Below are 23,745 nucleotides of genomic sequence, written 5' to 3' on the forward strand. Positions count from 1 at the left end.
TTCCTCACTGTAACATTACTAAAAGAACTAAAAAGTCGCAAACTACCCCACTTCTGTCTGCTAGGATACAACATCACCAAATTCTTAGAAGAAACAGACGAGGAGGGGGATAGCAATAATCTATAAGAACACATACACTATTACCCTTGATGGATTCCACCACCCATCCTGATCTGGAATACATAGCATGTAAGCTAGAAGACAAGCCCAACTCCACTGCGAATAACATCGGTATCCTACTGGCTTACAGACCCCCCAAACTCCCAATCAAGCACAACTACAAAATTGCTAAAAATAATATCAAGCCTTGCCTGTCAATACACCAGACTGCTTATTCTTGGGAATATTAACATACCTCTTGAGTCTACCAGCAACAATGACACCAAAAACTTCGAAAAACTGCTAGAAGACAGCCAAATCACTATCATGCCATCGAGCATCACACACAAAAAAGGTCACACCCTAGATCTACTTGCATCCACGCCCTCCTGCCTAACATCTGACATCAAATGGACTCCGGTATTCCTAGTCGGACCACTACCGCCTCAACTCAATCCAAATAATGAAACCCCCAAAGGAGAAAAGCTGACTCGAGGAAAAACAAACCATACCCTTTTCTGGAACAAAGTCTCTGAATCTTTAACTACCCCATCCGAATGCATAAATACAATATTATCAAGCTGGAACACCTCCATTCTGAACACCCCTGACTTTGATCTAATGATAACAGTCCATTGTTCAGTAGATTGCATTGTGAAAACCAATTGCAGGCATTACTCATGCTTACTGTCACAAACTAAACTGTGTTATGATTGTGTGTACATTTTCTTTCCTACTTTTCATAGCTGTCTTATTTTTCTCTTCTTTTTCCGGAACTAACAGGAGTCAAACACCACCAAAGAAGCAGTCAATGGTGCTACTACCACAGCAGATGGCAATGTAAATGAGGCAAAAGGCAAAAGCCCTGAAACCACTGCAGAAGACATACTCCCAGCTGAGCAATCGGAAGAACTAATGGATCAGGACACGGTGGAGAAGCAAGAGAGCTGAGAGCACATATAATGTATTGATATGATGGTAGAAGGAGAAATGTCCCTAGGTCTCAGAGGAATTCATTCCAGTATTCTGTTCTTCTATCACAAGAAAAGATGTACTGTATTATTACTTTTAAGTTCTATACCTTTTAATACAGTGGCCTGTATGAGAACAAATTCTAATTAAAAGTACAGAATGAGGACTATTAAGCAGAAAAAGAGGTTTACTGTTTGATGTCACTCTTTAATTTTTTTCCCCATAGTAATGCTAAGAGTTGGAGCTACTTGTGATATCAGCTGATTTTGACAATAAAAACATTATTTCTGCTCCAGCAGCTTTTGTTCCCAACTCAAGTTCCTGCTACCATTTAAGAGAGGGAAGAGTCAAGCACTCCTTTGGAAATCTGTAGTAATGTTTCCCATTGGTGATAAACTGCCTGAAGAGTAGAGTTGGCATGAGACTAGATGAATCCATGGTACAAGGAACAGGTTGAACCAGAGCCGATTTGCCCCCACTGCATCTATGGGTTATGCTGTGAAAGTTGAGTTTTGTATTGAAAAAATAATGTCCATTTGGTGATGTTTGATCTCACATGCTTACAACGGAAGAAATTCAAGTTCTCTGTCATCTTAGATAAATGAAAGATTATAAGTTATGCTCTTGGAGCAATTCTGCACAAAATAAATTTAAAAGTATATATGTAGTATTTCTATAATTCAACATATATCTGTGTACTTTTTTGTGCAGAATAACTTCATTAAAAGTTCTGGTTCTTCTCCAGGTTTGTCTCCCTCTGATCCTCTGTACTTGTTCCATGCTTTCTTCAATTCAGAAGTGTGTAAAGGGTAAATATTTCTATACAGTGATGTGATATTTTCATTGCTACCACATAAAGAAATATTCTTAGATTGCTCCTGAATATACCCCCTTTTATAAACCATCCTATCATGGCTCTTTCCAGAGTTTTGACAATATTGATATCTACTGATCTTTCTCTTCTATTACTGTTTATCAATCTCTTCAAGATTGTGTTTGTTAACTGGTTCGAGTCCCTCTAGGGCACAGGTGCTCCAGGTATCAGAGAGAGCGTAATTAAAACATACTTGATAGGTGTGGGATATAAGGATACCTCGAAACCAGTCTAAGACCCCTCCTCTGATTCCAATTGCGTCTAGGCATTGTAATAGTTTCCCATGGTCCACTAAGTCAAAGGCAGAGCTCATGTCAAATTGCATGATCAGGGCATTAAGGCCCTTACTAAACAAGAAACGCAAATTATCCAAGATATTCGCAATTACTGTCTCATTGCTAAACAAAGGTCTAAAACCAGATTGAGTTTCGTGCAAAAGAGAGAACTGATCAAGATATTCCATCGATTGGGTATGTACCAATCTTTCCATGATTTTCACAATAAATGGAATAGATGCTACTGGTCTATAGTTGGTTACTAATGCTGATGATTCTTTATGATTTTTTTGGAATTGGGGTTATTATAATATGACCATTATTAGGAATTTTCCATTTTTTAAATCAGTGTTTTTCAACCGCTGTTCCGCGGCACACTAGTGTGCCGCGAGATGTTGCCTGGTGTGCCGTACGGTCAGGGCCGCCATCAGGGCAGTACCACCAGTCCTGCATTCAGGGGCCCGGAGCTGACAGGGGGCCCGGGCTCCCCCAGGGTCCTAGGCCACAGTCTAGGGAGAGGGGCGGTCCGCCCCACTTGGACAGGAGTTCAATACATCTCGAGCCGCGAGGCTCGTCTTCTGTTCCTGCCTGCCCTGCAGCTAACATATAGCCGATCGCAAGCGTTCCCCGATGTCAGCGCTGACGTCGGAGGGAGGGCTTAAGCAAAGCCTGCCCTCCGACATCAGCGCTGACGTCGGAGAATACTTCCGTTCGGCTATTTGTGCGCGGCAGGGCAGGCAGGAAGCAGAAGACAAGCCTCGCGGCTTGAGCTTCGTTTTGCTGAGAAAGTTGCAAAGATGGGCTGGGAGGCAAACACGGAACACAAAAGGGGGGAGGGAGTGCGTTTTGGACACAAGGCATGAACTTGGGAGAGAGGAAGGGAGGGAAAGAGATGCTGAGGTGGGGGAGGGAATGGGTTTTTGGACACAGAAGAAATGGACTTGGGAGAGAGGAAGGGAGGGAAAGAGATGCTGAGGTGGGGGAGGGAATGAGTGTTTGGACACAGAAGGCATGGACTTTGGAGAGAGGAAGGGAGGGAAAGAGATGCTGAGGTGGGGGAGAGAATGAGTGTTTGGACATAGAAGGCATGGACTTTGGAGAGAGGAAGGGAGGGAAAGAGATGGTTGTGTACACGGGGAATAGAAGAAAGGAGAATTTTTGGTCATAGGGAGGGAGTGAGGTACAGATAGTGGCATACCAGGGTGGGGGGGCGGTCTGCCCCACCCCGGGTTTACGTCCCAAGGGGGTGCACAGCTGGCCACCCTCCAGTGTTGTCCCTAGGCCGGCAAACTGCGGCTCTTTAGCCACTTGAGTGCCACCGCCGCCATCGGGAACAGGCCGGCGCCAAGTTCTCCCTGCTTTTCCCTGTGGGGCCGGCCAACTCTCGCCACTCGCGTCAATTCTGACGTCGGAGAGGACGTTCTGGGCCAGCCAATCGTGGCTGGCCTAGAACGTCCTCTCCGACGTTAGAATTGACGACGGGTGGTGAGAGTTGGTCGGCCCCGCGGGGAAGAGAAGCAGGGAGAACTTGGCGCCGGCCTGTTCCCGATGGCGGCGGTGGCACTCAAGTGAATTACTTTATATATAGTCAATATAGGCACAGAGTTAAATTTTTTAACATTTTCTAATGGTGGTGTGCCTCGTGATTTTTTTCATGAAACAAGTGTGCCTTTGCCCAAAAAAGGTTGAAAAACACTGTTTTAAATTATCGGTTAAATAATTCAGCAAAGATAGTTTAAAGTCTAATGGAGCTGCTTTCATAATTTCTTTCTTCAGAACAGTACAGTATACTGCTATTATGGTATCCTGTCCTGAGGAAAGGGGTTTAGTCCAAAAAAATTGCCTTATTTCCATTTCCTATTTATAAACTTTTATCAATACAGTTACAATACTACTTGATTCTAAGTAAAGCAACAAAACAATCTTTCTACCTTTTGTCGTTTCTGCTTTAATCATCTTCTCTTTGCTCTCTTCTTTCTATACAGCATTGTCCTCTCTCCCTTCCATGCAACATCTATTGATTTGGTCAGTAGATTGGTGATCGATACTACCATCACCAATCTACTGACCAAATCAATAGACATTAAAGCATTCCGAAAAGAAATCAAAACTCATCTCTTCAAAAAACACTTCCCACCATCATAACCTCACAAAAGTATTAGAAAAAGCTCTCATGACTACCCAAACACCACCACCAGCAACACCCGAATCCGGACAGTATTATCTCTACTCGTCTAAACAACAGAACCCGGACAATATTATCTCTATTCGTCTAAACAACCTATCACTATCTACTATCTACTACCAATTTATCCTGGAAAAGTCCAGAACAACAATTGTAACTTAACGCATTCTTGATTATATGTACTGCAATGCTACTGGAAATGTCCAGTCTTCTAACTTGTAATCCGCTTAGAACCGCAAGGCACAAGCGGAATAGAAATCACTAATGTAATGTAATGTAATGTAACATCTGCCCTCTCTTTGCCCCTTCCACCCAGCCTCTGCCCTCTCTCTCTACCCCTTCCATTTGTCCACCCTCTCTCTCTTCCATATGGCATCTTCCCTCTTTCTATGTCCCTTCAATAAACTGTATATCCAGGATCCCTTCTCCTTTGCACATGATTCATTTCAGTTTCACCTCCTCTCCATTTTTCTGTCTCCACCCCCTCCCCTATGCGTTGGCATCTCTCTCTTTCTCTTCTCCTTTCCTTCCTTCCTTCTCACTCCACACCATGGTGTGGTATCTCTATCTCCTTCCCTTCCCTCCCCCCATGCCATGGCATCTCTTCCTCCCCCTCCATAGTCTAGTATCTCCTTTCCCTCCCTCCCATGGACTTGGCATCTCTAGTTCCTCTCCCTTGTCTTCCTTCCCTCTCCCCAATTGGGTGCTGCTGCAGCAGCACCAGCACCATTTCTCTCCTCCCCATTCCCTGTGCAGCAGCAGCAGCAGCATGTCTCCCCCCCTTGCCTTTGCAGCATTTCTTACCCTCCCCCTTGCATGTGCAGTATTTCTACCCTCTCCCCCTTCCCTGTGCAGCAGCAGCAACATTTCTCTTCCCTGCCCAGCATGTCTGGCCGGTTCCCCTGCTCAAAGCCGCGGTCGTCTACACCTCACGCGATCTGTGGCTGCGTCGGAAGCCTTCTCTCTGACGTCAAGAAGGAAAGCTTCTGACGCAACTGCAGATCGCGCGAGGAGCCGACAGGAAGCTGTACAACGCTGGAGTGAGCACCCGCAGACACCCGTTTACTGCCGCTGCTGCTGGTTAAGGAAAGCAGCAGTGGCAGAATAGGGAGGGTGGCCAGCTGTGCACCCCCTTGGGGTGTGCACCCGGGGCGGACCGCCCCCCTTGGTACACCACTGCATATGGGGTCAGACTTAAAGATCTCAATCTGAATACTTTGGAGGAAAGGCGGGAGAGGGGAGTTATGATAGATACATTTAAATGCCTATGTAATAAACGTGCATGAGTCGAGTCTCTTTCATTTAAAAAGAAACTGCAAGCCAGGGCATAGGATGAAGTTAAGAGGTGATAGGCTCCGGTGTAATCTGAGGAAATACTTTTTTACAGATGTGTGGAACAGTTTCCTGGAAGAGGTGGTAACATAGTAACATAGTAGATGATGGCAGATAAAGACCTGAATGGTCCATCCAGTCTGCCCAATCTGATTCAATTTAAATTATTATTATTATTTTTTATTTTTTTTTTTTCTTCTTAGCTATTTCTGGGCGAGAATTCAAAGCTTTACCCGGTACTGTGCTTAGGTTCCAACTGCCGAAATCTCTGTTAAGACTTACTCCAGCCCATCTACACCCTCCCAGCCATTGAAGCCCTCTCCTGCCCATCCTCCTCCAAACGGCCATGCACAGATGCAGACCGTACAAGTCTGCCCAGTAACTGGCCTAGTTCAATCTTTAATATTATTTTCTGATTCTAAATCTTCTGTGTTCATCCCACGCTTCTTTGAACTCAGTCACAGTTTTACTCTCCACCACCTCTCTCGGGAGCGCATTCCAGGCATCCACCACCCTCTCCGTAAAGTAGAATTTCCTAACATTGCCCCTGAATCTACCACCCCTCAACCTCAAATTATGTCCTCTGGTTTTACCATTTTCCTTTCTCTGGAAAAGATTTTGTTCTACGTTAATACCCTTTAAGTATTTGAACGTCTGAATCATATCTCCCCTGTCTCTCCTTTCCTCTAGGGTATACATATTCAGGGCTTCCAGTCTCTCCTCATACGTCTTCTGGCGCAAGCCTCCTATCATTTTTGTCGCCCTCCTCTGGACCGCCTCAAGTCTTCTTACGTCTTTCGCCAGATACGGTCTCCAAAACTGAACACAATACTCCAAGTGGGGCCTCACCAATGACCTGTACAGGGGCATCAACACCTTCTTCCTTCTACTGACTACGCCTCTCTTTATACAGCCCAGAATCCTTCTGGCAGCAGCCACTGCCTTGTCACACTGTTTTTTCGCCTTTAGATCTTCGGACACTATCACCCCAAGGTCCCTCTCCCCGTCCGTGCATATCAGCTTCTCTCCTCCCAGCAAATACGGTTCCTTCCTATTATTAATCCCCAAATGCATTACTCTGCATTTCTTTGCATTGAATTTTAGTTGCCAGGCATTAGACCATTCCTCTAACTTTTGCAGATCCTTTTTCATATTTTCCACTCCCTCTTCGGTGTCTACTCTGTTACAAATCTTGGTATCATCTGCAAAAAGGCACACTTTTCCTTCTAACCCTTCAGCAATGTCACTTACATACATATTGAACAGGATTGGCCCCAGCACCGAACCCTGAGGGACTCCACTAGTCACCTTTCCTTCCTTCGAGCGACTTCCATTAACCACCACCCTCTGGCGTCTGTCCGACAGCCAGTTTCTGACCCAGTTCACCACTTTGGGTCCTAACTTCAGCCCTTCAAGTTTGTTCAACAGCCTCTTATGAGGAACTGTATCAAAGGCTTTGCTGAAATAGTGGAATGGTGGAAATAGAGACTGTGTGAATTCAAGAGGGCCTGGGGATAGGCACGTGGGATCTCTCGGAGAGAGAAAAAGATAATGGTTACTGCGGATGGGCAGACTAGATGGGCCATTTGGCCTTTATCTGCCATTGGGCTGGGGAGGGCTTCAATGGCTGGGAGGGTGTACTGTAGATGGACTAGAGTGAGCTTTGAAAGAGACTTCATTAGTTGGAACCTAAGAACAGTACCGGGCAGAGCTTTAGATCCTTGCCCAGAAATAGCTAAGGAGAAGAAGAAAAAAACCCAAACCAAACACCCGAACAAATTTTTAGATTGAATCAGGTTGGGCAAACTAGATGGGCCATTCGGGTCTTTATCTGCCGTCATCTACTATGTTTCTATGAAAAATAACAGACTTGGATGCAGAACATAAGTGCCGATAAATGTCAGTAACCAGAACAAAACAAACCCTTTTTTAAAATTTTAATTCTTTGTTCATTTTTAAAATTACATTGACAATAAATACATCACTTATGTACATTACATAAATTCTTATCCCTCCCCCTTTCCCATCATCATATAAAACATGGAATAATAAAATTCCCCCCTCCCTCCACCTTAAACCATTTCAATGAATCCCCACCTCCTGAAATGTCTTAAAATATCCCCGTTGGAATGCAATAAATCTTTCCATCATCGAATCGATAGCCACTTCAGCCCTAATCGTGGCGAAGCTCCACCCCCTCCCTTGAAGCCGTTGCCATGGAGAGCGGAAACTCACCGGCCAAGTGGAGATCGCGAGCTGGCTGCGGCTGCTGCTGCTGCCGTTGCGGCTCTTTCGTGCCATGGCGGCTCCGGCTTATGATTCCCTCTTGCCCGGGGCTCTTGACTCCTCTTATCTGGCTCCAGACTTTATTCCAGATTCGTCTGCGGTACCGACTACAAATACTCAGGAGTTATCGGTTCAGAATGCGAAAGCCTTTCTGCTGAAGACCAGCACTCAGTCTGGCCTTAATCTGTAAGTGCAGCTTCTCTGTTTTGGGCACCCAAGGAATTGGGTCCTTGATTGTTTTCTCTTATGGTCTCTGTTGCTTTCTGCAGGTATGATCACCTGAGCAGGGTTCTGACCCGCATCTTGAATGAGCGTCCTAACAATGTAGTGGACATCTTTGAGGACATCAGCAAAGAAATGAAGTGGTTGCTGTTCCAGAAGAAGTTGGACTCTCTACGGGACCAGTATGCGGTTCGTGAAACCTACGAACTGGCGGAGAAGCACAAGGCACTCTTCCTGAAAGCAGGTGGAGATGAACAGGAAGCAGAGGAGGAAATGGTGAGCTTTAAGCAATCTTTTATTGGACAAAAAAGAGGACCCCTAGCCCCAACCCCAGCCTCGCCCCTCTCCTAGGCAGTTGCCTGCTGTAGCAAGCTATAATTCACCCCTTGTGACTTGCCCTCCATTGCGACCCCCATCCTTTCTTGCACTGCCCCCATCTTCTTCCCTGGGATATATCAGACTTTCAGCTGTTTTGTACTCTATTCAAAATCTATCTCCCTGTTCACTCTTCTGCATTCCCCCATCTTCTTAAATGGAATATTTCCCTGTGTTCTGCCCCTCTACCCACCACACCAGGTCCAATCTCAGTCCCAAAAAGTCTTCCATTCCCTCCCCCCTCCCCTACTACTACTACCATTTAACATTTTTATGGTGCTGAAGGCCGTACGCATTTTGATATTAAAGAGACAGTCCCTGCTTGGAAGGACTTACAGTCTAACTTGGACAGACATGACAGAGGAATTGGGGATGCAGAACCCAAGGTTATGAGTCTATTAGGAATAGAAAACAAAATGAGAATATTGCAATGCCTTTGTTTTGCAATACTGGTCACCACATTTTTTAAAAAGATATAAAAGAAGTAGAAAACGTACAGAGAAGAGCAATGCAAATGATGAAGAGTATGGTACGACTTCTTCCCTATGAGGAAAGGCTAAAGCAGCTAGGGCTTTTCATCCTGGGAGATATGGCAGAGGTATATAAAATACTGAGTAAAATACTGAGTAGAGTGAAATGGGTAGACATGAATTAATTAATTTCCGATAACATAGCTTGCTGAATACATTTACCTAACCAAGATTGTTGTCTACCAGCTTGAAATGCTAGAGTCCTATCTAAGAAGGTCTTATATCTACACCCATTAATTTTTGGATAAGCAAATAAGCAGAAGTTTCTAGTTTCTGTTGATGGTCTATGCAACACAAAATGAGGAAAAAGAATCCCGATATCAGCTTAAAGCAGATACAGGAAAATTTGAATAGTATTCTTGCCTCCAAAGGCAGCCATGGATACTACTCTCATGAGGGCGTTTCTTCCTCCAAATCGCCTAACCGCTTTGCTTCATCTCTGTCAACAGATGTTTCAACTTCAAACAATCTCTGCGAGATGTATGATGGTTCTCTTAGGCCACATGGCCTCCACAGTTCATGTCACTCAACTTGCTGGATTGCATCTTCGCAATCCTCAGTGGGCCCTCGCTTCTCAGTGGTCTTGGGCAACAGATCCGCTCTCACAGCATATCTCTGTAACCTTATCTCTTTTACAGTCACTCCACTGGTGGATGACCTCCAATCTATCCATAGGTCTCCTTTTCCATATTCCTCCATATCACCGGGTGCTCATAACAGATGCTTCTACGGATGCCTGTGGGGCGCACATGACTGGCCTTCAAACGCAAGGTCATTGGATTTCCAAAGAACACAAATTTCACATCAATTTGCTTGACCTCAGAGCGATTTACTATGCACTGAAAGCTTTCCAACATCTTCTGAGTGATCAAGTTCTCCTCCGCACGGAAAATCAAGTAGCAAGGAGGCACGGGCTCTCTTCCTCTTTGTCAGGAGGCTCAAAAGATTTGGATTTGGGCGACCACCCACAGCCTTTTTCTGAGAGCAATCTACATACAGGGCGAACAGAATTCCTTGACAGACAACCTCAGCAGAATTTTCCAGCTTCACGAATGGACACTCAGTTTGACAACTCTTCAGTCCATCTTTGCACAATGGGGCATTCCTCAGGTGGACTTCTTTGCAGCTCCACACAATCACAAGTTGCCCCAGTTCTGCTCCAGGCTTTATTCACCTCACTGCCTGGAAGCAGATGTGTTTCTTCTAGATTGGATGCACATGTTCCTCTATGCGTTTCCTCCCACTCCTCTCATCTTGAAAACTCTTTTCAAACTCAAACAGGACTCAGCCACCATGATACTCATAGCTCCTCGGTGGCCCAGACAACATTGGTACTCCCTTCTACTTCAACTCAGCACCAGGGAAACCATACCTCTTCCGATATTTCCTACTCTGCTTACACAGAATCAAGGAGCTCTTCATCCCAACCTGCAATCGTTACACCTGACAGCTTGGTATCTCTCGGGCTGACATTACATCTTTCTCAGCCTGTACGCAGTTTTATTGACGCTTCCAGAAAGCCGGCCACTCAACAGTGTTATCAACAAAAATGGACTCGGTTTTCTTCCTGGTGTCTCCGTCATCACCATAATCCAGCTTCCTTGTCAATGGAATTGCTGTTGGATTACCTCCTCCGTCTCTCTGATTCTGGTCTTAAATCTACATCTATCGGAGTCCATCTCAGTGCTATTACAGCTTTTCACATACCAGTCGAGGGAAAGCCTCTCACTGCTCATCCATTGGTTTCCAGATTTATGAAAGGGCTTTTCATTGTGAAACAACCTCTCAATCCTCCACCTGTCGTCTGGGACCTTAATGTGGTTCTTTCCAGGTTGATGAAGCCACCATTTGAACCAATGGCAACAACTCATCTCAAGTTTCTCACCTGGAAAGTTGTTTTTCTCATCTCGCTCACTTCTGCCAGGAGAGCCAGTGAGTTACAGGCGTTGGTCACAGATCCACCCTTCACAGTTTTTCACCATGATAAAGTGGTTCTACGCACGCATCCTAAGTTTCTACTGAAAGTGGTTACAGAGTTTCATCTCAGTCGATTGTTCTTCCAATTTTTTCCCCTAAACCTCATTCTCATGCAGGAGAAATGGCGCTACACACTCTGTAAACGTGCTTTGGCCTACTACATCGACAGAACAAAGCCTCATAGAACATCTCCCCAACTCTTCACCTCATTTGATCCTAACAAGTTGGGTCATCCTATACCAATAGGACAATTTCCAGCTGGTTGGCTGCCTGTATATCATTCTGCTACATTCAGACTGGACTGCCCCTGGAGAGTCATGTCACTGCTCACAAAGTCCGAGCTATGGCAGCTTCTGTTGCTTTCCTCAGATCCACTCCTATTGAAGAAATCTGCAAGGCTGCCACCTGGTCCTCAGTTCATACATTCACTTCACATTACTGTCTGGAATCTTTTTCCAGATGGGATGGGCACATCGGACAGTCAGTATTGCAAAATTTATTTTCTTAGAGTCCAACTCTCCCACCATCCCTTTCTAGTTAGCTTGAAGGTCATCCATGTGTGAGAGTAGACTGCCTGCTTGTCCTGGGATAAAACACAGTTACTTACCGTAACAGGTGTTATCCAGGGACAGCAGGCAGCTATTCTCATAACCCTCCCACCTCCCCTGGTTGGCTTCTTAGCTGGCTTATCTTAACTGAAGAGACGGCGCGCCTACGTCAGGGGGAAGGCACTCGAGCATGTGCGGTGCGGGTTGATCGTGAACTTTCTAAACTTAAAGATGCGATTCACTTTTCAAGTGTTCGTACTGGGGCTCTGTTGGTGACGTCACCCATGTGTGAGAATATATGCCTGCTGTCCCTGGATAACACCTGTTACGGTAAGTAACTGTGCTTTACCGCTGAAAAATAGCTGGAAAGCGATGACCACAAACGCTTGCAGTCTAAGCAACAAAGTTTATGATCTGCAAGCCTTGATGTTAGAGACAGACCTGGATATTGTTGAGAGACATGGTTCAGTGACTCCTATGGATGAGATGCAAACATACCAGGATATAATCTTTTTAGGAAGGACAGAGATGGTCAAAAAGGTAGAGAAGTAGCTCTATGTAAAGATTGATATTCAAGCGACTGAAATTACGTTAAATTACATTACATTAGTGATTTCTATTCCGCCTTTACCTTGTGGTTCAAGGCGGATTACATAAGAATTGTTATGATATTAAGAAGCACATATTGTTAAGATAATAAGTACTTAAGGAATAGTTTGAACATTTTCTAATTTGCTAAGAAGTAGATATTATTGCAGGAGGAGTTTGGGACATGTCTGGTTGTGTTATATTGGTTTTATGTATTTTTTGAAGAGTAGAGTTTTTGTTTCTTTTTTGAAGGTTTTGTAGTCTGTGGTCAAAATAAGCAGATTGGTGAGTTGTCTGTCCAGTTTCGCTGCTCTGGTGGCCAGTAGGTTGGCATACAGTTTTCTTCATTTGACATTTTTGGTTGGCAGGTGTGTGAATATTGTGTGGGTTCTCCTATGTCTGGTTGAGGTAGATTGAATTAGTCGATTGTTCCAGTCGGTTGAGCTGTCTCCATTTATAGCTTTAAATAGTAGGCAGTGGAATTTGAAGTGTACTCTGGCTTGTATTGGGAGCCAGTGTGAGTTGTGGTATGTCTCTGTGATGTGGTCGTATTTTTTCAGCAAATAGATGAGTCTTAGGGCTGTGTTTTGAATTGTTTGTAGTTGTTTTATCGTGGTTGCAGAGCAGGGGAGAAGATATAGTATGTTGCAGTAGTCTATTAGGCCTAGGATTAGTGATTGAACCACGAGTTGGAATTGTTTTCTGTCAAAGAATTTTCGGACTTGTCTTAGGTTTCTCATAGTTGCAAATGATGTTTTTATTATTTTGTTGATTTGTGGTTGCATGGTACAGTCTCTGTCTATCAGAACTCCAAGGAGTTTTAGCGTGGGTTGAATGGGGTATGAGATTGAGTTAATTGCTAAGTTAGTCAAGATTGGGGTTTTGCAGTTTTCTAGGAGGATGAAGTTTGATTTGTCAGGGTTAAGCTTTAGTTTGTGTTCTTTCATCCATGTTGCTACTGTTTCAAGTGTTCTGTGTATTGTGCCTACCATGGAAGGAGCTGGTTGGTCGAAGGGGAGGAGTATGGTGATGTCATCTGCGTAACTATAGGAGGTAATGCCTAGTTTGTCTAGGTAGGAGATTAGGGAGGCAATGTATAGGTTGAAGAGTGGGAGACAGAGGTGATCCTTATGGGTACTCCACATGGGTTGGACCATGGTACTGATTTTTCTTTGTTTGTTTTGACTCTATAAGTTCTGGATTGTAGGAATCCTTTAAACCATGTTAATACCTTTCCTGTAATTCCTATTGAGTCTAGTGTTTGTAAAAGGATGTCATGGTCTACTAGATCAAAGGCTGCGGAGAGGTCTAGTTGTATGATCAGCATTTTCTTGCCTGTGCTGAGGTGTTGTCTCACGATGTCCATGAGTGTTCCTTGTAGAGTCTCAGTGCTGTAGTTGGTTCTGAAGCCAGACTGTGTGGGGTGGAGTAAGTTGTGGTTTTCTAGGTATAAGTTTAGGACTTTAGCTACGAGGCCTTCCATTAGCTTGACGTAAAGTAGGATTGAGGCTATGGGTCTGTAGTTGGATGGTTGGTCTGTTGCTCCTTTGGGGTCTTTTAGGATCAGAGTTATAATGATTTCGCTGAGATCTTGTGGGAAGGGCCATCTGTGAGTAAAGTTTGTATCCATTGTAGGAGCAGAGTGCGGAATAGCATACTGGAGGTTTTCAATAGGTATGGGGGCAGTGGTTAAGGTCACAGGCTGCGTGACTGTATTTGTTACATAGTTTGTTGAGGTCTGACCATTGTATAGGTGAGAAGTGGGACCAGGTTCTGTCTGCTGCTACTGAATCTTTCTCTGTGGGGGGAGTTGTGATCTCTTATAGGTGTTCCATTTAATGTGGCTCTGATATTTGCAATTTTGTTTTTGAAGAATGTGGCTAAGAGGGTGGCTGAGTGGGGGGAGTTGTTATTGGTCAGATATGGTGTGATGTCTGTGAATTCTTTTAGTAACTGGAATAGCTTTTTTGTGTCTTGGGATCCTTCTCCTATTTGCTTTGTGTAGTATGTCTTTCTTTTTTCTTTCAGCTTTTGTTTGTATTTTTGGTGCAGTATTCTCCATGCTTTTTTTTGTGGAATCTTGGCTACTTTTTCTCCATTTTCTTTCTAGTTGTCTGCATTGCCTTTTGAGTTGGAGTAGTTCATTGTCGAACCATTTGTCTGATTTTCTATGGATTCTGGTTTGGATTGTTCTGGAGCTAGCTCATCTAGGGTTGCTGTACTTAGATGGCTCCATTGTGAGATGAAGTCTTTGGGTTGTAGTCTTGGATTATGGTGTCTGTTTTTGTCCAGAATTTGGTGGGGTCGATGTATTGACGTGAATTGTAAGTTATTTTTTGTGTAATTGGTTTGCTTTTGTTTTTGGTCCAGTTGATTTTGAAGGAGTATGTATAATGATCAGACCAGAGGGAACGGTACCAGTATCCATTTGATGTTTGGATTTCTGGTTGTATGGTATGTTGGGACATGTAGGCTGCAATGTCGAGTTGGTGTCCTTTTTCATGTGTGGCTTGAGGGTCTAGTATCTTGTATGTTAAGACCTCTAGGTATAGTTGTAGGATTGGTTTTCGAGGTGGAGGTTGAGGTCTCCTAGGATTAAGTTGTAGGTTGTCGTTAGTGAGTTTCGGTATATAAAATCTTCAAATCTTGGTTTTGCTGTGTTCCAACTTCCTGGAGTTATGTAGCAGAGAACGCATGTTAGTGTTCTTTGAGCAATGTGCTTGAGAGTTGACAGGCTAGTAGATCCAAGTATGGGGTAGTTGTTTTGTCTTGTATTTTTAGGTCTAAGGTGGTTCTGGCTATGATGGCAATTCCTCCTCTTCTTTTGTTTTCTCTGCAGACCACTATTGTTTTGTATCTCTTTGGTTAGACTTCCGTTATTCTGGGATCTGAATTGGAAGTAGCCAAGTTTCTGTGAGGAAAAGGCAATCTATATTTTCTTCTATCCAGTTTTTTACTTGAAAGGTATTAACGTAGAACAAAATCTTTTCAAGAGAAAGGAAATTGGTAAAACCAGAGGGCATAATTTGAGGCTGAGGGGTGGGAGATTCAAGAACAATGTAAGGAAATTCCTCTTTACAGACAGGGTGATGGAATGCGCTCCCGAGAGAGGTGGTGGAGAGGAAAACGATGACAAAGTTCAAAAAAGCATGGGATGAACACAGAGGATCTAGAATTAGAAATTAATAGTAAATATTGAAGAACTAAGGCTAGTACTAGGCAGACTTGCACGGTCTATGTCTGTATATGGCCGTTTAGTTAAGGATGGACTGGGGAAGGCTTCAATGGCTGGGATAGTGTAGATGGGCTGGAGTGAGCTTTGATGGAGAGTTCAGTAGTTGGAACCTAAGCACAGTACAGGGCAGAGCTTTGGATTATTGGCCAGAAATAGCTAAAAAGAAGAAAAAAAAATTTAAATTGAATCAGGTTGGGCAGACTGGATGGACCATTCAGGTCTTTATCTGCCGTCATATACTATGTTACTATGTTCTTCAAAATCAAGTCGTTTTCATTCATACAGACAATCAAGTAGCCATGTACTACTGTGAACAAGCAGGGAGGAACAGGATTTCTTCTCCTTTGGAAGGAAGCTCGGAAGATTTGGAATTGAGCAATTCCTCACATTTTTCTCAGAGTTGTCTATATTCAGGGAGAGAAAAATTCACTGACAGACAAATTGGGTCGCATCCTGCAACCTCACGAATGGACGCTCAATTCGCCGACTCTTCATCAGATTTTTTTCTTAATGGGGAACTCTTCAAGTAGACCTTTTTGCGTCTCTCCACAACAAGAAGTTGCCTCAGTTCTGTTCCAGACTCTACTATCCTCATCACCTGGAAGCAGATGCTTTTCTCCTGGAGTGGACGAGCAAATTCCTCTGTCTTCCCTCCATTTCCACTTATTCTCAAAACCCTTGTCAAACTCAAACAGGAACATGCCACCTTGATTCTAATAGCTCCTTGGTGGCCCAGACAACCTTGCTTCTCCTTTCTTATTCAACTCAGCAGCAGGGAGCCACTACTTCTATCAGTTTTTCCATCTCTGCTTACACAGAATCACGATTCTCTTCTTCATCCCAACCTGCAGTCTCTACATCTGACAGCTTAGTTCCTTACGACAAAACTACACACCTTCAGTTTTCTCAGTCTGTCAGAGACATTTTAGATGCTTCCAGAAAACCTTCCACAAGGCAATGTTATATCCAGAAGTGGACTAGGTTTTCCACTTGGTGCGATCATCACAAGGAGCCTCAGTCTACATCCTTGTCTTCAGTTTTGGATTATCTTTTTCATTTATCTAAATCTGGCCTCAAATCCACCTCTGTTAGAGTCTATCTCACTGCAATTGCTGCTTTCTATCAACCCTTAGAAGGGAAACCTCTCTCTGCTCATCCTGTGGTTTTCTGATTTATGAAAGGACTTTTCAATGTCAAACCACCTCCAGTGATTTGGGATCTCAATGTTGTTCTTGCTAAATTAATACAGCCTCCATTTGAACCAATGTCTATGGCTCATCTTAAGTATCTCACTTGGAGAGTGGTCTTCCTCATCTCTCTCAAGTCTGCTTGCAGAGTCAGTGAGCTACAAGCTTTGGTAATGGATCCACCATTTATATTATTCCATCATGATAAAGTAGTGTTCCGCACTCATCCAAAATTCTTACCCAAAGTTGTTACAGAATTTCATCTCAATCAGTCAATTGTACTTCCAGTGTTTGTTCCCAAGCCTCATTCTCATCCTGGAGCAACAGCTCTTCATACTCTCTACTGCAAGCGTGCTTTGGCCTACTATTTGCAAAGGACTAAATCACATAGATCTTCTCCTTAACTTTGTCTCCTTTGATCCAAACAAATTGGGACATCCTATTTGTAAGAGAACGATTTCCAACTGGTTGGCTGCTTGCATCTTGTTTTGTTATGCTCCGGCTAGGCTACAACTGGAGGGTCGAGTCACAGCCCACAAAGTTAGAGCTATGGCAGCTTCAGTAGATTTCCTTAGATCTACCCCTATTGAGGAAATATGCAAAGCTGCCACTTGGTCCTTGGTTCATACATTCACCTCATCTTACTGTCTGGATTCCTTTTCCAGATGGGATGGCCACTTTGGCCAAACAGTATTACAAAATTTATTCTCCTAAATGCCAACACTCCCACCATCCCATTCTGGCTAGCTTGGAGTTCACCCATATGTGAGAATATGCTGTTTGCTTGTCCTGGGATAAAGCACAGTTACTTACCGTAACAGGTGTTATCCAGGGACAGCAGGCAGATATTCTCACAACCCACCCATCTCTCCTGGTTGGCTTCTTTGCTAGCTATCTTAACTTTGGAGACACATGCCCTACGTCGGGTGGGAAGGCATTCATGCATGCGCGGTGAGGCAGTCGCAAATTTTCTAAAGTTCTTCAAGCAACACTGCTTGTGCAGCTGTCCACATAGGGGCTTCATGGATGACATCACCCATATGTGAGAATATCTGCCTGCTGTTCCTGGATAACACCTGTTACGGTAAGTAACTGCTTCACTGTGTAGGAGGTAAGCCCATCTCTGTACAGCCTCTAGCTTTTCAATTCATGAGAGCTTTGCTTTGATAAAGCCCCTCCACCCCCTATTAAATCTGACTGTGTCAAGGGACCTCAACAATGACCACACACAGCTGATGAGAGTTCTTTTTGAACCACTTGATTCCTGTTATCTGAAGTACCTGACCTGGAAGGTCTTATTTTTGGTGGCAGTTACTTCAGCTTGCCGAGTCAGTGAGCTGTAGACCTTAGGAGCTGATCCACGATACACAAAGTTTCACCATAACAGAGTAGTTTGCCACACATATCCTAAGTTCCTTCCTAAGCTGATGTTAGAGTTCCATATTAACCAGTTAATTGTCTTTCTAACATTCACAAAACTTTATGCCCATCCTGTCAAAACATACTGCACGCTTTGTACTACAAGCAAGCCTTAGCCTTCTATCTGGAGCAGACTAAAGCCCATAGACAGTCCACTTAGTTTTTTGTGATCTATGACTCAAACAGAATGGGGGCAGCCATCAGTAAATGCACTATATCCTACTAGCTAGCAGACTGTATCTTTTTCATTTATTCCTAGGCTGGGCTGACTCTGGAGGGTCATGTCTTGGCTCACAATTTTAGAGCCATGGTTGTATCAGTAGTCCACTTGAGATCAGCCTCCATTGAAGAGATTTGCAAAGCTGGAGCTTGGTCTTCAGTCCACATATTCACATTTCATTATTGCCTTGAATGGAATACCTGACTCAACAGTCATTTGGTCAGACAGTTCTGCAGAAATTGTTTGGTGTTTAGAATGCTAAACCCATTTTATTCTGTACTAGGCTGCAACCTTACAAGAAGACTTAAGTTAAGATTAATTGGTTTCTAGATGGCCTTGCCATTGCAAGTCATTGTTGTCCTTGATTTGTTTTTGGTGAGCTTGGTATCTATGGATTTCTACATGTGAGAAACAATGTCCTGGTTGTCCACAGATAAAGTGTAGTTACTCACCTGTAGCAAATGTTCTTCAAAGACAGCAGGACATATATTCTCACATCCCCTTCCATTTCCCCTAAGAGTTGCATTCTCATGCGCTCTCGCTGAGCAAGAAGGCACTGGGTAGCATCCACACTGGGCTCCGTGAAATTACATTACTAATTTGTGGGAATACATGTTTTGCTGTCCTTGGAGAACCTGTTTTACAGGTGAGTAGCTTTTTGTCACTGAGGCCCAGATGCACTAAAAATTGTCGCTAAAATCTGATTGGGTCGTTGTGAGGCTGACTAATTTTAAAACTGTGATCGATGTTCAATCAACTTTGCTTGCAAATTAGTTTCATGGAGGTTGGCTGTAATCCCACACCATCAGTCAGAAAAACGACTTTCATACATGCGCAGAGCTGGCAGTGGAAGCCTGAACAGCTGAATGCAGGAGAAGCCCTGAAGCAGACTTCTGCAGCTCAGATGTTCGAGGCAGGAAGACTTTCCTTTTTTTATGGGCTACAGATGTGTGTGTGTGTTGCACATGCACAATTGCTGTCCCCATTTAAAAAAAGTCACGCTGGCCCCACACATCAAACATCTGAGTGGTGTACAATTATAAAGTAATGGGGACATAAAATTAATGAGAACAAAATAGAAAGAGGGAAATAAAAATGAAAAGAGAAGCTTAAGAAGGATACAGTAAGGTAAAATAGAGGGAAGTGGGGAGGAACTACAGTGTCTAGATATAAAAGGAAGTAAAGGGAAATAACATGAAGGAAGAGGTCCAAAGTTGCAGGAGAAAATTGATTCTTTCTCACCCAAAAAAACTAAACATATAAAAAATGATAATTTTGGAAGATGCAGAATTTTGTGGATGAGAAACTCTTAATTATTTTTTCTCTGGCAGATGGAGACAACTCTCCCCTATGTGACTGAACTGGCCTTCCACTTTGAGCAGGCTGGTGTGGGACTCAGCAGAGATGAGACCACTCGTATCTTTCTGGCCTTAAAACAGTTGGTGGAAAGCCAGCCTATTCAGAAATGTCGCTTCTGGGGAAAAATTCTGGGAATTGAATTCAACTACATCATTGCTGAAGTGGAGTACCGAGAAGGGGAAGATGAGCTGGACCAGGAGGAGGAAGCTGAGGAGATGGAGCAAGAAAGCGAATTGAAAGATGAAGAGGAGAAGGAGGAGCCTGAAGATGAGCCACCAAAATCTACCTACAAACCTCCACCAGTCATCCCAAAAGAGGAAAACCGTACAGGCACTAATAAGTTTAGCTACTTGGTATGCAGTGAACCAGGGATGCCTTGGGTGAGGTTGCCAATGATTACACCAGCTCAGATTGTGGTGGCAAGGAAAATCCGCAAGTTTTTCACTGGACGACTGGATGCTCCAGTAGTGAGCTATCCACCATTCCCAGGCAACGAGATGAATTACCTGCGAGCACAGGTTGCACGCATCTCAGGAGGCACACAGGTCAGTCCTCTGGGCTTTTACCAGTTTGGAGAAGAGGAAGAGGAGGAAGAAGAAGGGGCAATACGCTCCAGCTATGAAGAGAATCCTGAGTTTGAGGGTATACCTGTATTAGACATGGTGGAGAACTTGTCCAACTGGGTGCATCATGTCCAACATATTCTACCTCAGGTAATAAAACTAATCCACTTTTTAAATCAGTTTTATTATTTATATGATCAGAATGATGCTATACCATTTGATAATCCATATACAGTACATATTAATGTCTCATTGATCTAGCCTTACAGCACGAGAGATCTAATGTAAAACAAAAGATATAAAATACTTATTTCTTTTTAATCTTGCTAGACCACTCCAGACAAGTGGTTGGGAGACTTAACCCACTCTCCTGGATTAGTCTAGCAGGACTCACAGAACGGAAAAGAAGCAGGTAAGAACAAATTGTACCTTATTCAGGAGTCAGTTCTTAAACTGTCTTTATTGAGACAAATAATAATAATAATAATAACTTTATTCTTTTATACCGCCATAACCAAAAGTTCTAGGCAGTTTACACTAAAAAAGAGCTGGACAATCAGTGAAATACAATAATACAGTAAAAAATAGAAATATTTGTAAAATAGAATTTCAATAATAAAACTCACTAAGTAATAAACTTATCGAACAAAGTGGTCTTAATTAATTTCCAAAAACTGCAATAGGATAACATAGCTTGCTGAATATATTTACCTAACCAAGATTGTTGCCTACCAGCTTGAAATGCTAGGGTCCTATCTAAGAAAGTCTTATATCTACACCCATTCATTTTTGGATAAGCAAATAAGTAGAAGTTTCTAGTTTCTCTTGATGGTCTATGCAACACAAAATGAGGAAAAAAGTAAACTGGAGACAATCTCAATATCAGCTTAAAGCAGATACAGGAAAATTTGAATAATACTCTTGCCTCCAAAGGCAGCCAATGAAGTAAATGATAATAAGGACTAATATGGTCGTTCTTTTTTAAACCAAAAATCAATTGAATAGCTGTATTCTGAATTATCCTTAATTTCCTTAGATTTTTTGGGGTGCTCCTAAATAGATGATGTTACAATAGTCTAAAATAGATAAAACTAATGCCTGCACCAATAATATGAACGATAAAGGATCAAAATATTTTTTATAGTTCTTAATTTCCACAATGTATTATTTACCCATTGTCCTGTTGGAGCTAGGAGAACCTCCAGCACTTCAAGAGAAATTGAAAATCCCCCCAAAGGTTCCTGTGTGTCAAAGCTAGTTCTAGGTCCCCGTTCTAAGAGTTAACAGTCCTCTTTCCCTCTTCTCCTCTCCACAGAGTCCAGGCTTGCTTCATACTGCATAAGACCTAAACAGTTCTCTTTTCCTTCCAGGTGCTTGACTCGAAGGAGCCTGGCCAAGCGGTCTAGCAGATCACAGTAGGGATGGCTCTACCTCTGTCATGCCCTCGTCCACTATATTCAGGTACTCAGGAGTGGCCTAGTGTTTAGAATTGCTGTCTCAGCTCCCTGAGGTTGTGGGTACAATCCCTGTGACTTTGGGCAAGTCACTTAATCCTCCATTGCCCCAGATACTGTAGGTAGATTGGGGGCCCAACGGGACAGATAGGGGAACTACTTAGAGTAGAGGGAGGGGATGGGACTTGATATACCCATTTTCTGTGTGTAAACCAGTTTCATGGGTTCATGGGGCAATGAAGTGTTGCCCAGTCACAGGGAACTACAGTGGGAATCGAACTCGCAACCACTAGGCACACTCCTGAGTACCCGAATATAAAATCCGCCTTGATGGTTTTGCAAAGGACAGAGTATCTTAATAAACATAAACCGCCCTTCTCCCTGTCTCTGAGCTGACCTGGCTCTTTAAAGTATGTTATCGCAAGGTTGGCTTGTTCCTGGTATTCCCTCTAAGCCAGGAAAGCACTACAAATGTCACTCTGGACCTACAGAGCAATTCTGACATACCATAATAGCAGTAACTTCCACATATTGTGGTGGGAGAAGGGATTGAAATCTGCAAGAGGGTGAGAGTAGTAGCCTGATGCCTCCTCCTTGACCAACCAAGCAAGGCGTGTGGGAGAAAAGGTAGCATCCATGATACAGGGCAGAAGCCGAGGTAGGGTCATCAGGGCAGATACAGGTCTCTGTTAATGTGAGCAAGTGGAGAGATTGAGAGATGAAGAAGTCATGTATGTAGGAAAGCTTGTTGGGAACGAAGCAGGCGTTCCATAGAGCACAAGAAAATGGCAGGGAAGGGGGAGAGGAGAGGAATAGAAATAAGGTTTGTGGTCATGTATCATATAAACACAGAAACATGACAGCAGATAAAGGCCAAATGGCCCATCTAGTCTGCCCATTCGCAGTAACCACTATCTCTTTCTCTCTCAGAGATCCCACATGGCTATCCCAGGCCGTCTTGAATTCAGACACAGTCTCTGTTTCCACCACCTCTTGTGGGAGACTGTCCATGCATCTACCACCCTTTATGTAAAAAAAAAGTATTTCCTCAGATTACTCCGGAGCCTATCACCTCTTAACTTCATCATATGCCCTCCCATTGCAGAGTTTCCTTTCAAGCAGAAAACCTGTGAGGGAATCTGTGGGACTGTTGGATGATCAAGGAGCAAAAGGGGTGCTCAGGGAGGATAAGGCTTTAGGGAAAGACTGAATTAATTCTTTGCTTTGGTCTTTACGGAAGAAGATGTAAGAGATCTACCTGAATGGGAAATTGAGTCGATTGGAGAAATGGGCAGAGAAATGGCAGATTAAGTTTAAAGTGGAAAAATGCAAAGTGATGCATTTAGGCAGAAAGAATAAGGAACACAAGTATAGAATGTCGGGTGCAACTCTGGGAAATACCGAACAAGAAAGGGACCTGGGTGTACTGATAGATAGGACCCTGAAACCGTTGGTGCAATGTGCAGCGGCGAAAAAAGCAAATAGAATGCTAGGCATGATAAAGAAGGGAATCACAAGTAGATCAGAGAAAGTTATAATGCCACTTTATAGAGCGATGGTCAGACCAAACTTGGAATTCTGCATCCAGCATTGGTCTCCATAGCTAAAGAAGGATATAAAACTGCTGGAGAGGGTGCAGAGACGAGCAACGAAGCTAGTGAAAGGTATGGAGGACCTGGATTACGAGGAACGACTTAGGAGACTGGGGCTGTTCTCCCTTGGGAAGAGGAGACTGCGAGGGGATCTGATCGAGACTTTCAAAATACTGAAAGGAATCGATAAAATAGAGCAGTAAAAATAGTTATTTACAATGTCCAATGTGACCCGGACAAGAGGGCATGGACTAAAGCTGAGGGGGGACAAGTTCAGGACAAATATCAGGAAATTCTGTTTCACGCAGCGAGTGGTGGACATCTGGAATGCTCTCCCAGAAGAGTAATTGCAGAATCCACCATTCTAGGATTTAAGGGTAAACTAGATGCACATCTCCTTATGAGTGGCATAGAGTGATATGGGGACTAAATCTATGCCAGGGTACACCTGTT

General features: G+C 43.5%; 2 protein-coding genes across 3 annotated transcripts in view; both read left to right on the forward strand.

Moving 5' to 3' along the window:
- SYMPK (symplekin) overlaps window positions 1-1,369 on the forward strand; it is a 133,830-nt gene extending 132,461 nt beyond the window's left edge. For both annotated transcript variants that reach the window (XM_033956438.1, XM_033956439.1), the window contains one exon: window positions 883-1,369. In XM_033956438.1, the coding sequence (XP_033812329.1) occupies window positions 883-1,050 (168 nt within the window). In that variant the 3' untranslated portion in view covers window positions 1,051-1,369. The remainder of the gene's footprint in view (window positions 1-882) is intronic.
- A 6,578-nt stretch (window positions 1,370-7,947) lies between these two features.
- Window positions 7,948-23,745, forward strand: part of RSPH6A (radial spoke head 6 homolog A) — a 50,076-nt gene continuing 34,278 nt past the window's right edge. The window contains exons 1-3 of the mRNA XM_033953616.1: window positions 7,948-8,209; window positions 8,293-8,521; window positions 19,656-20,396. Of these exons, the coding sequence (XP_033809507.1) occupies window positions 8,037-8,209; window positions 8,293-8,521; window positions 19,656-20,396 (1,143 nt within the window). The 5' untranslated portion in view covers window positions 7,948-8,036. The remainder of the gene's footprint in view (window positions 8,210-8,292; window positions 8,522-19,655; window positions 20,397-23,745) is intronic.

Source organism: Geotrypetes seraphini, chromosome 8, assembly GCF_902459505.1.
Source record: "Geotrypetes seraphini chromosome 8, aGeoSer1.1, whole genome shotgun sequence".
In the NCBI taxonomy this organism is placed as follows: Eukaryota; Metazoa; Chordata; class Amphibia; order Gymnophiona; family Dermophiidae; genus Geotrypetes; species Geotrypetes seraphini.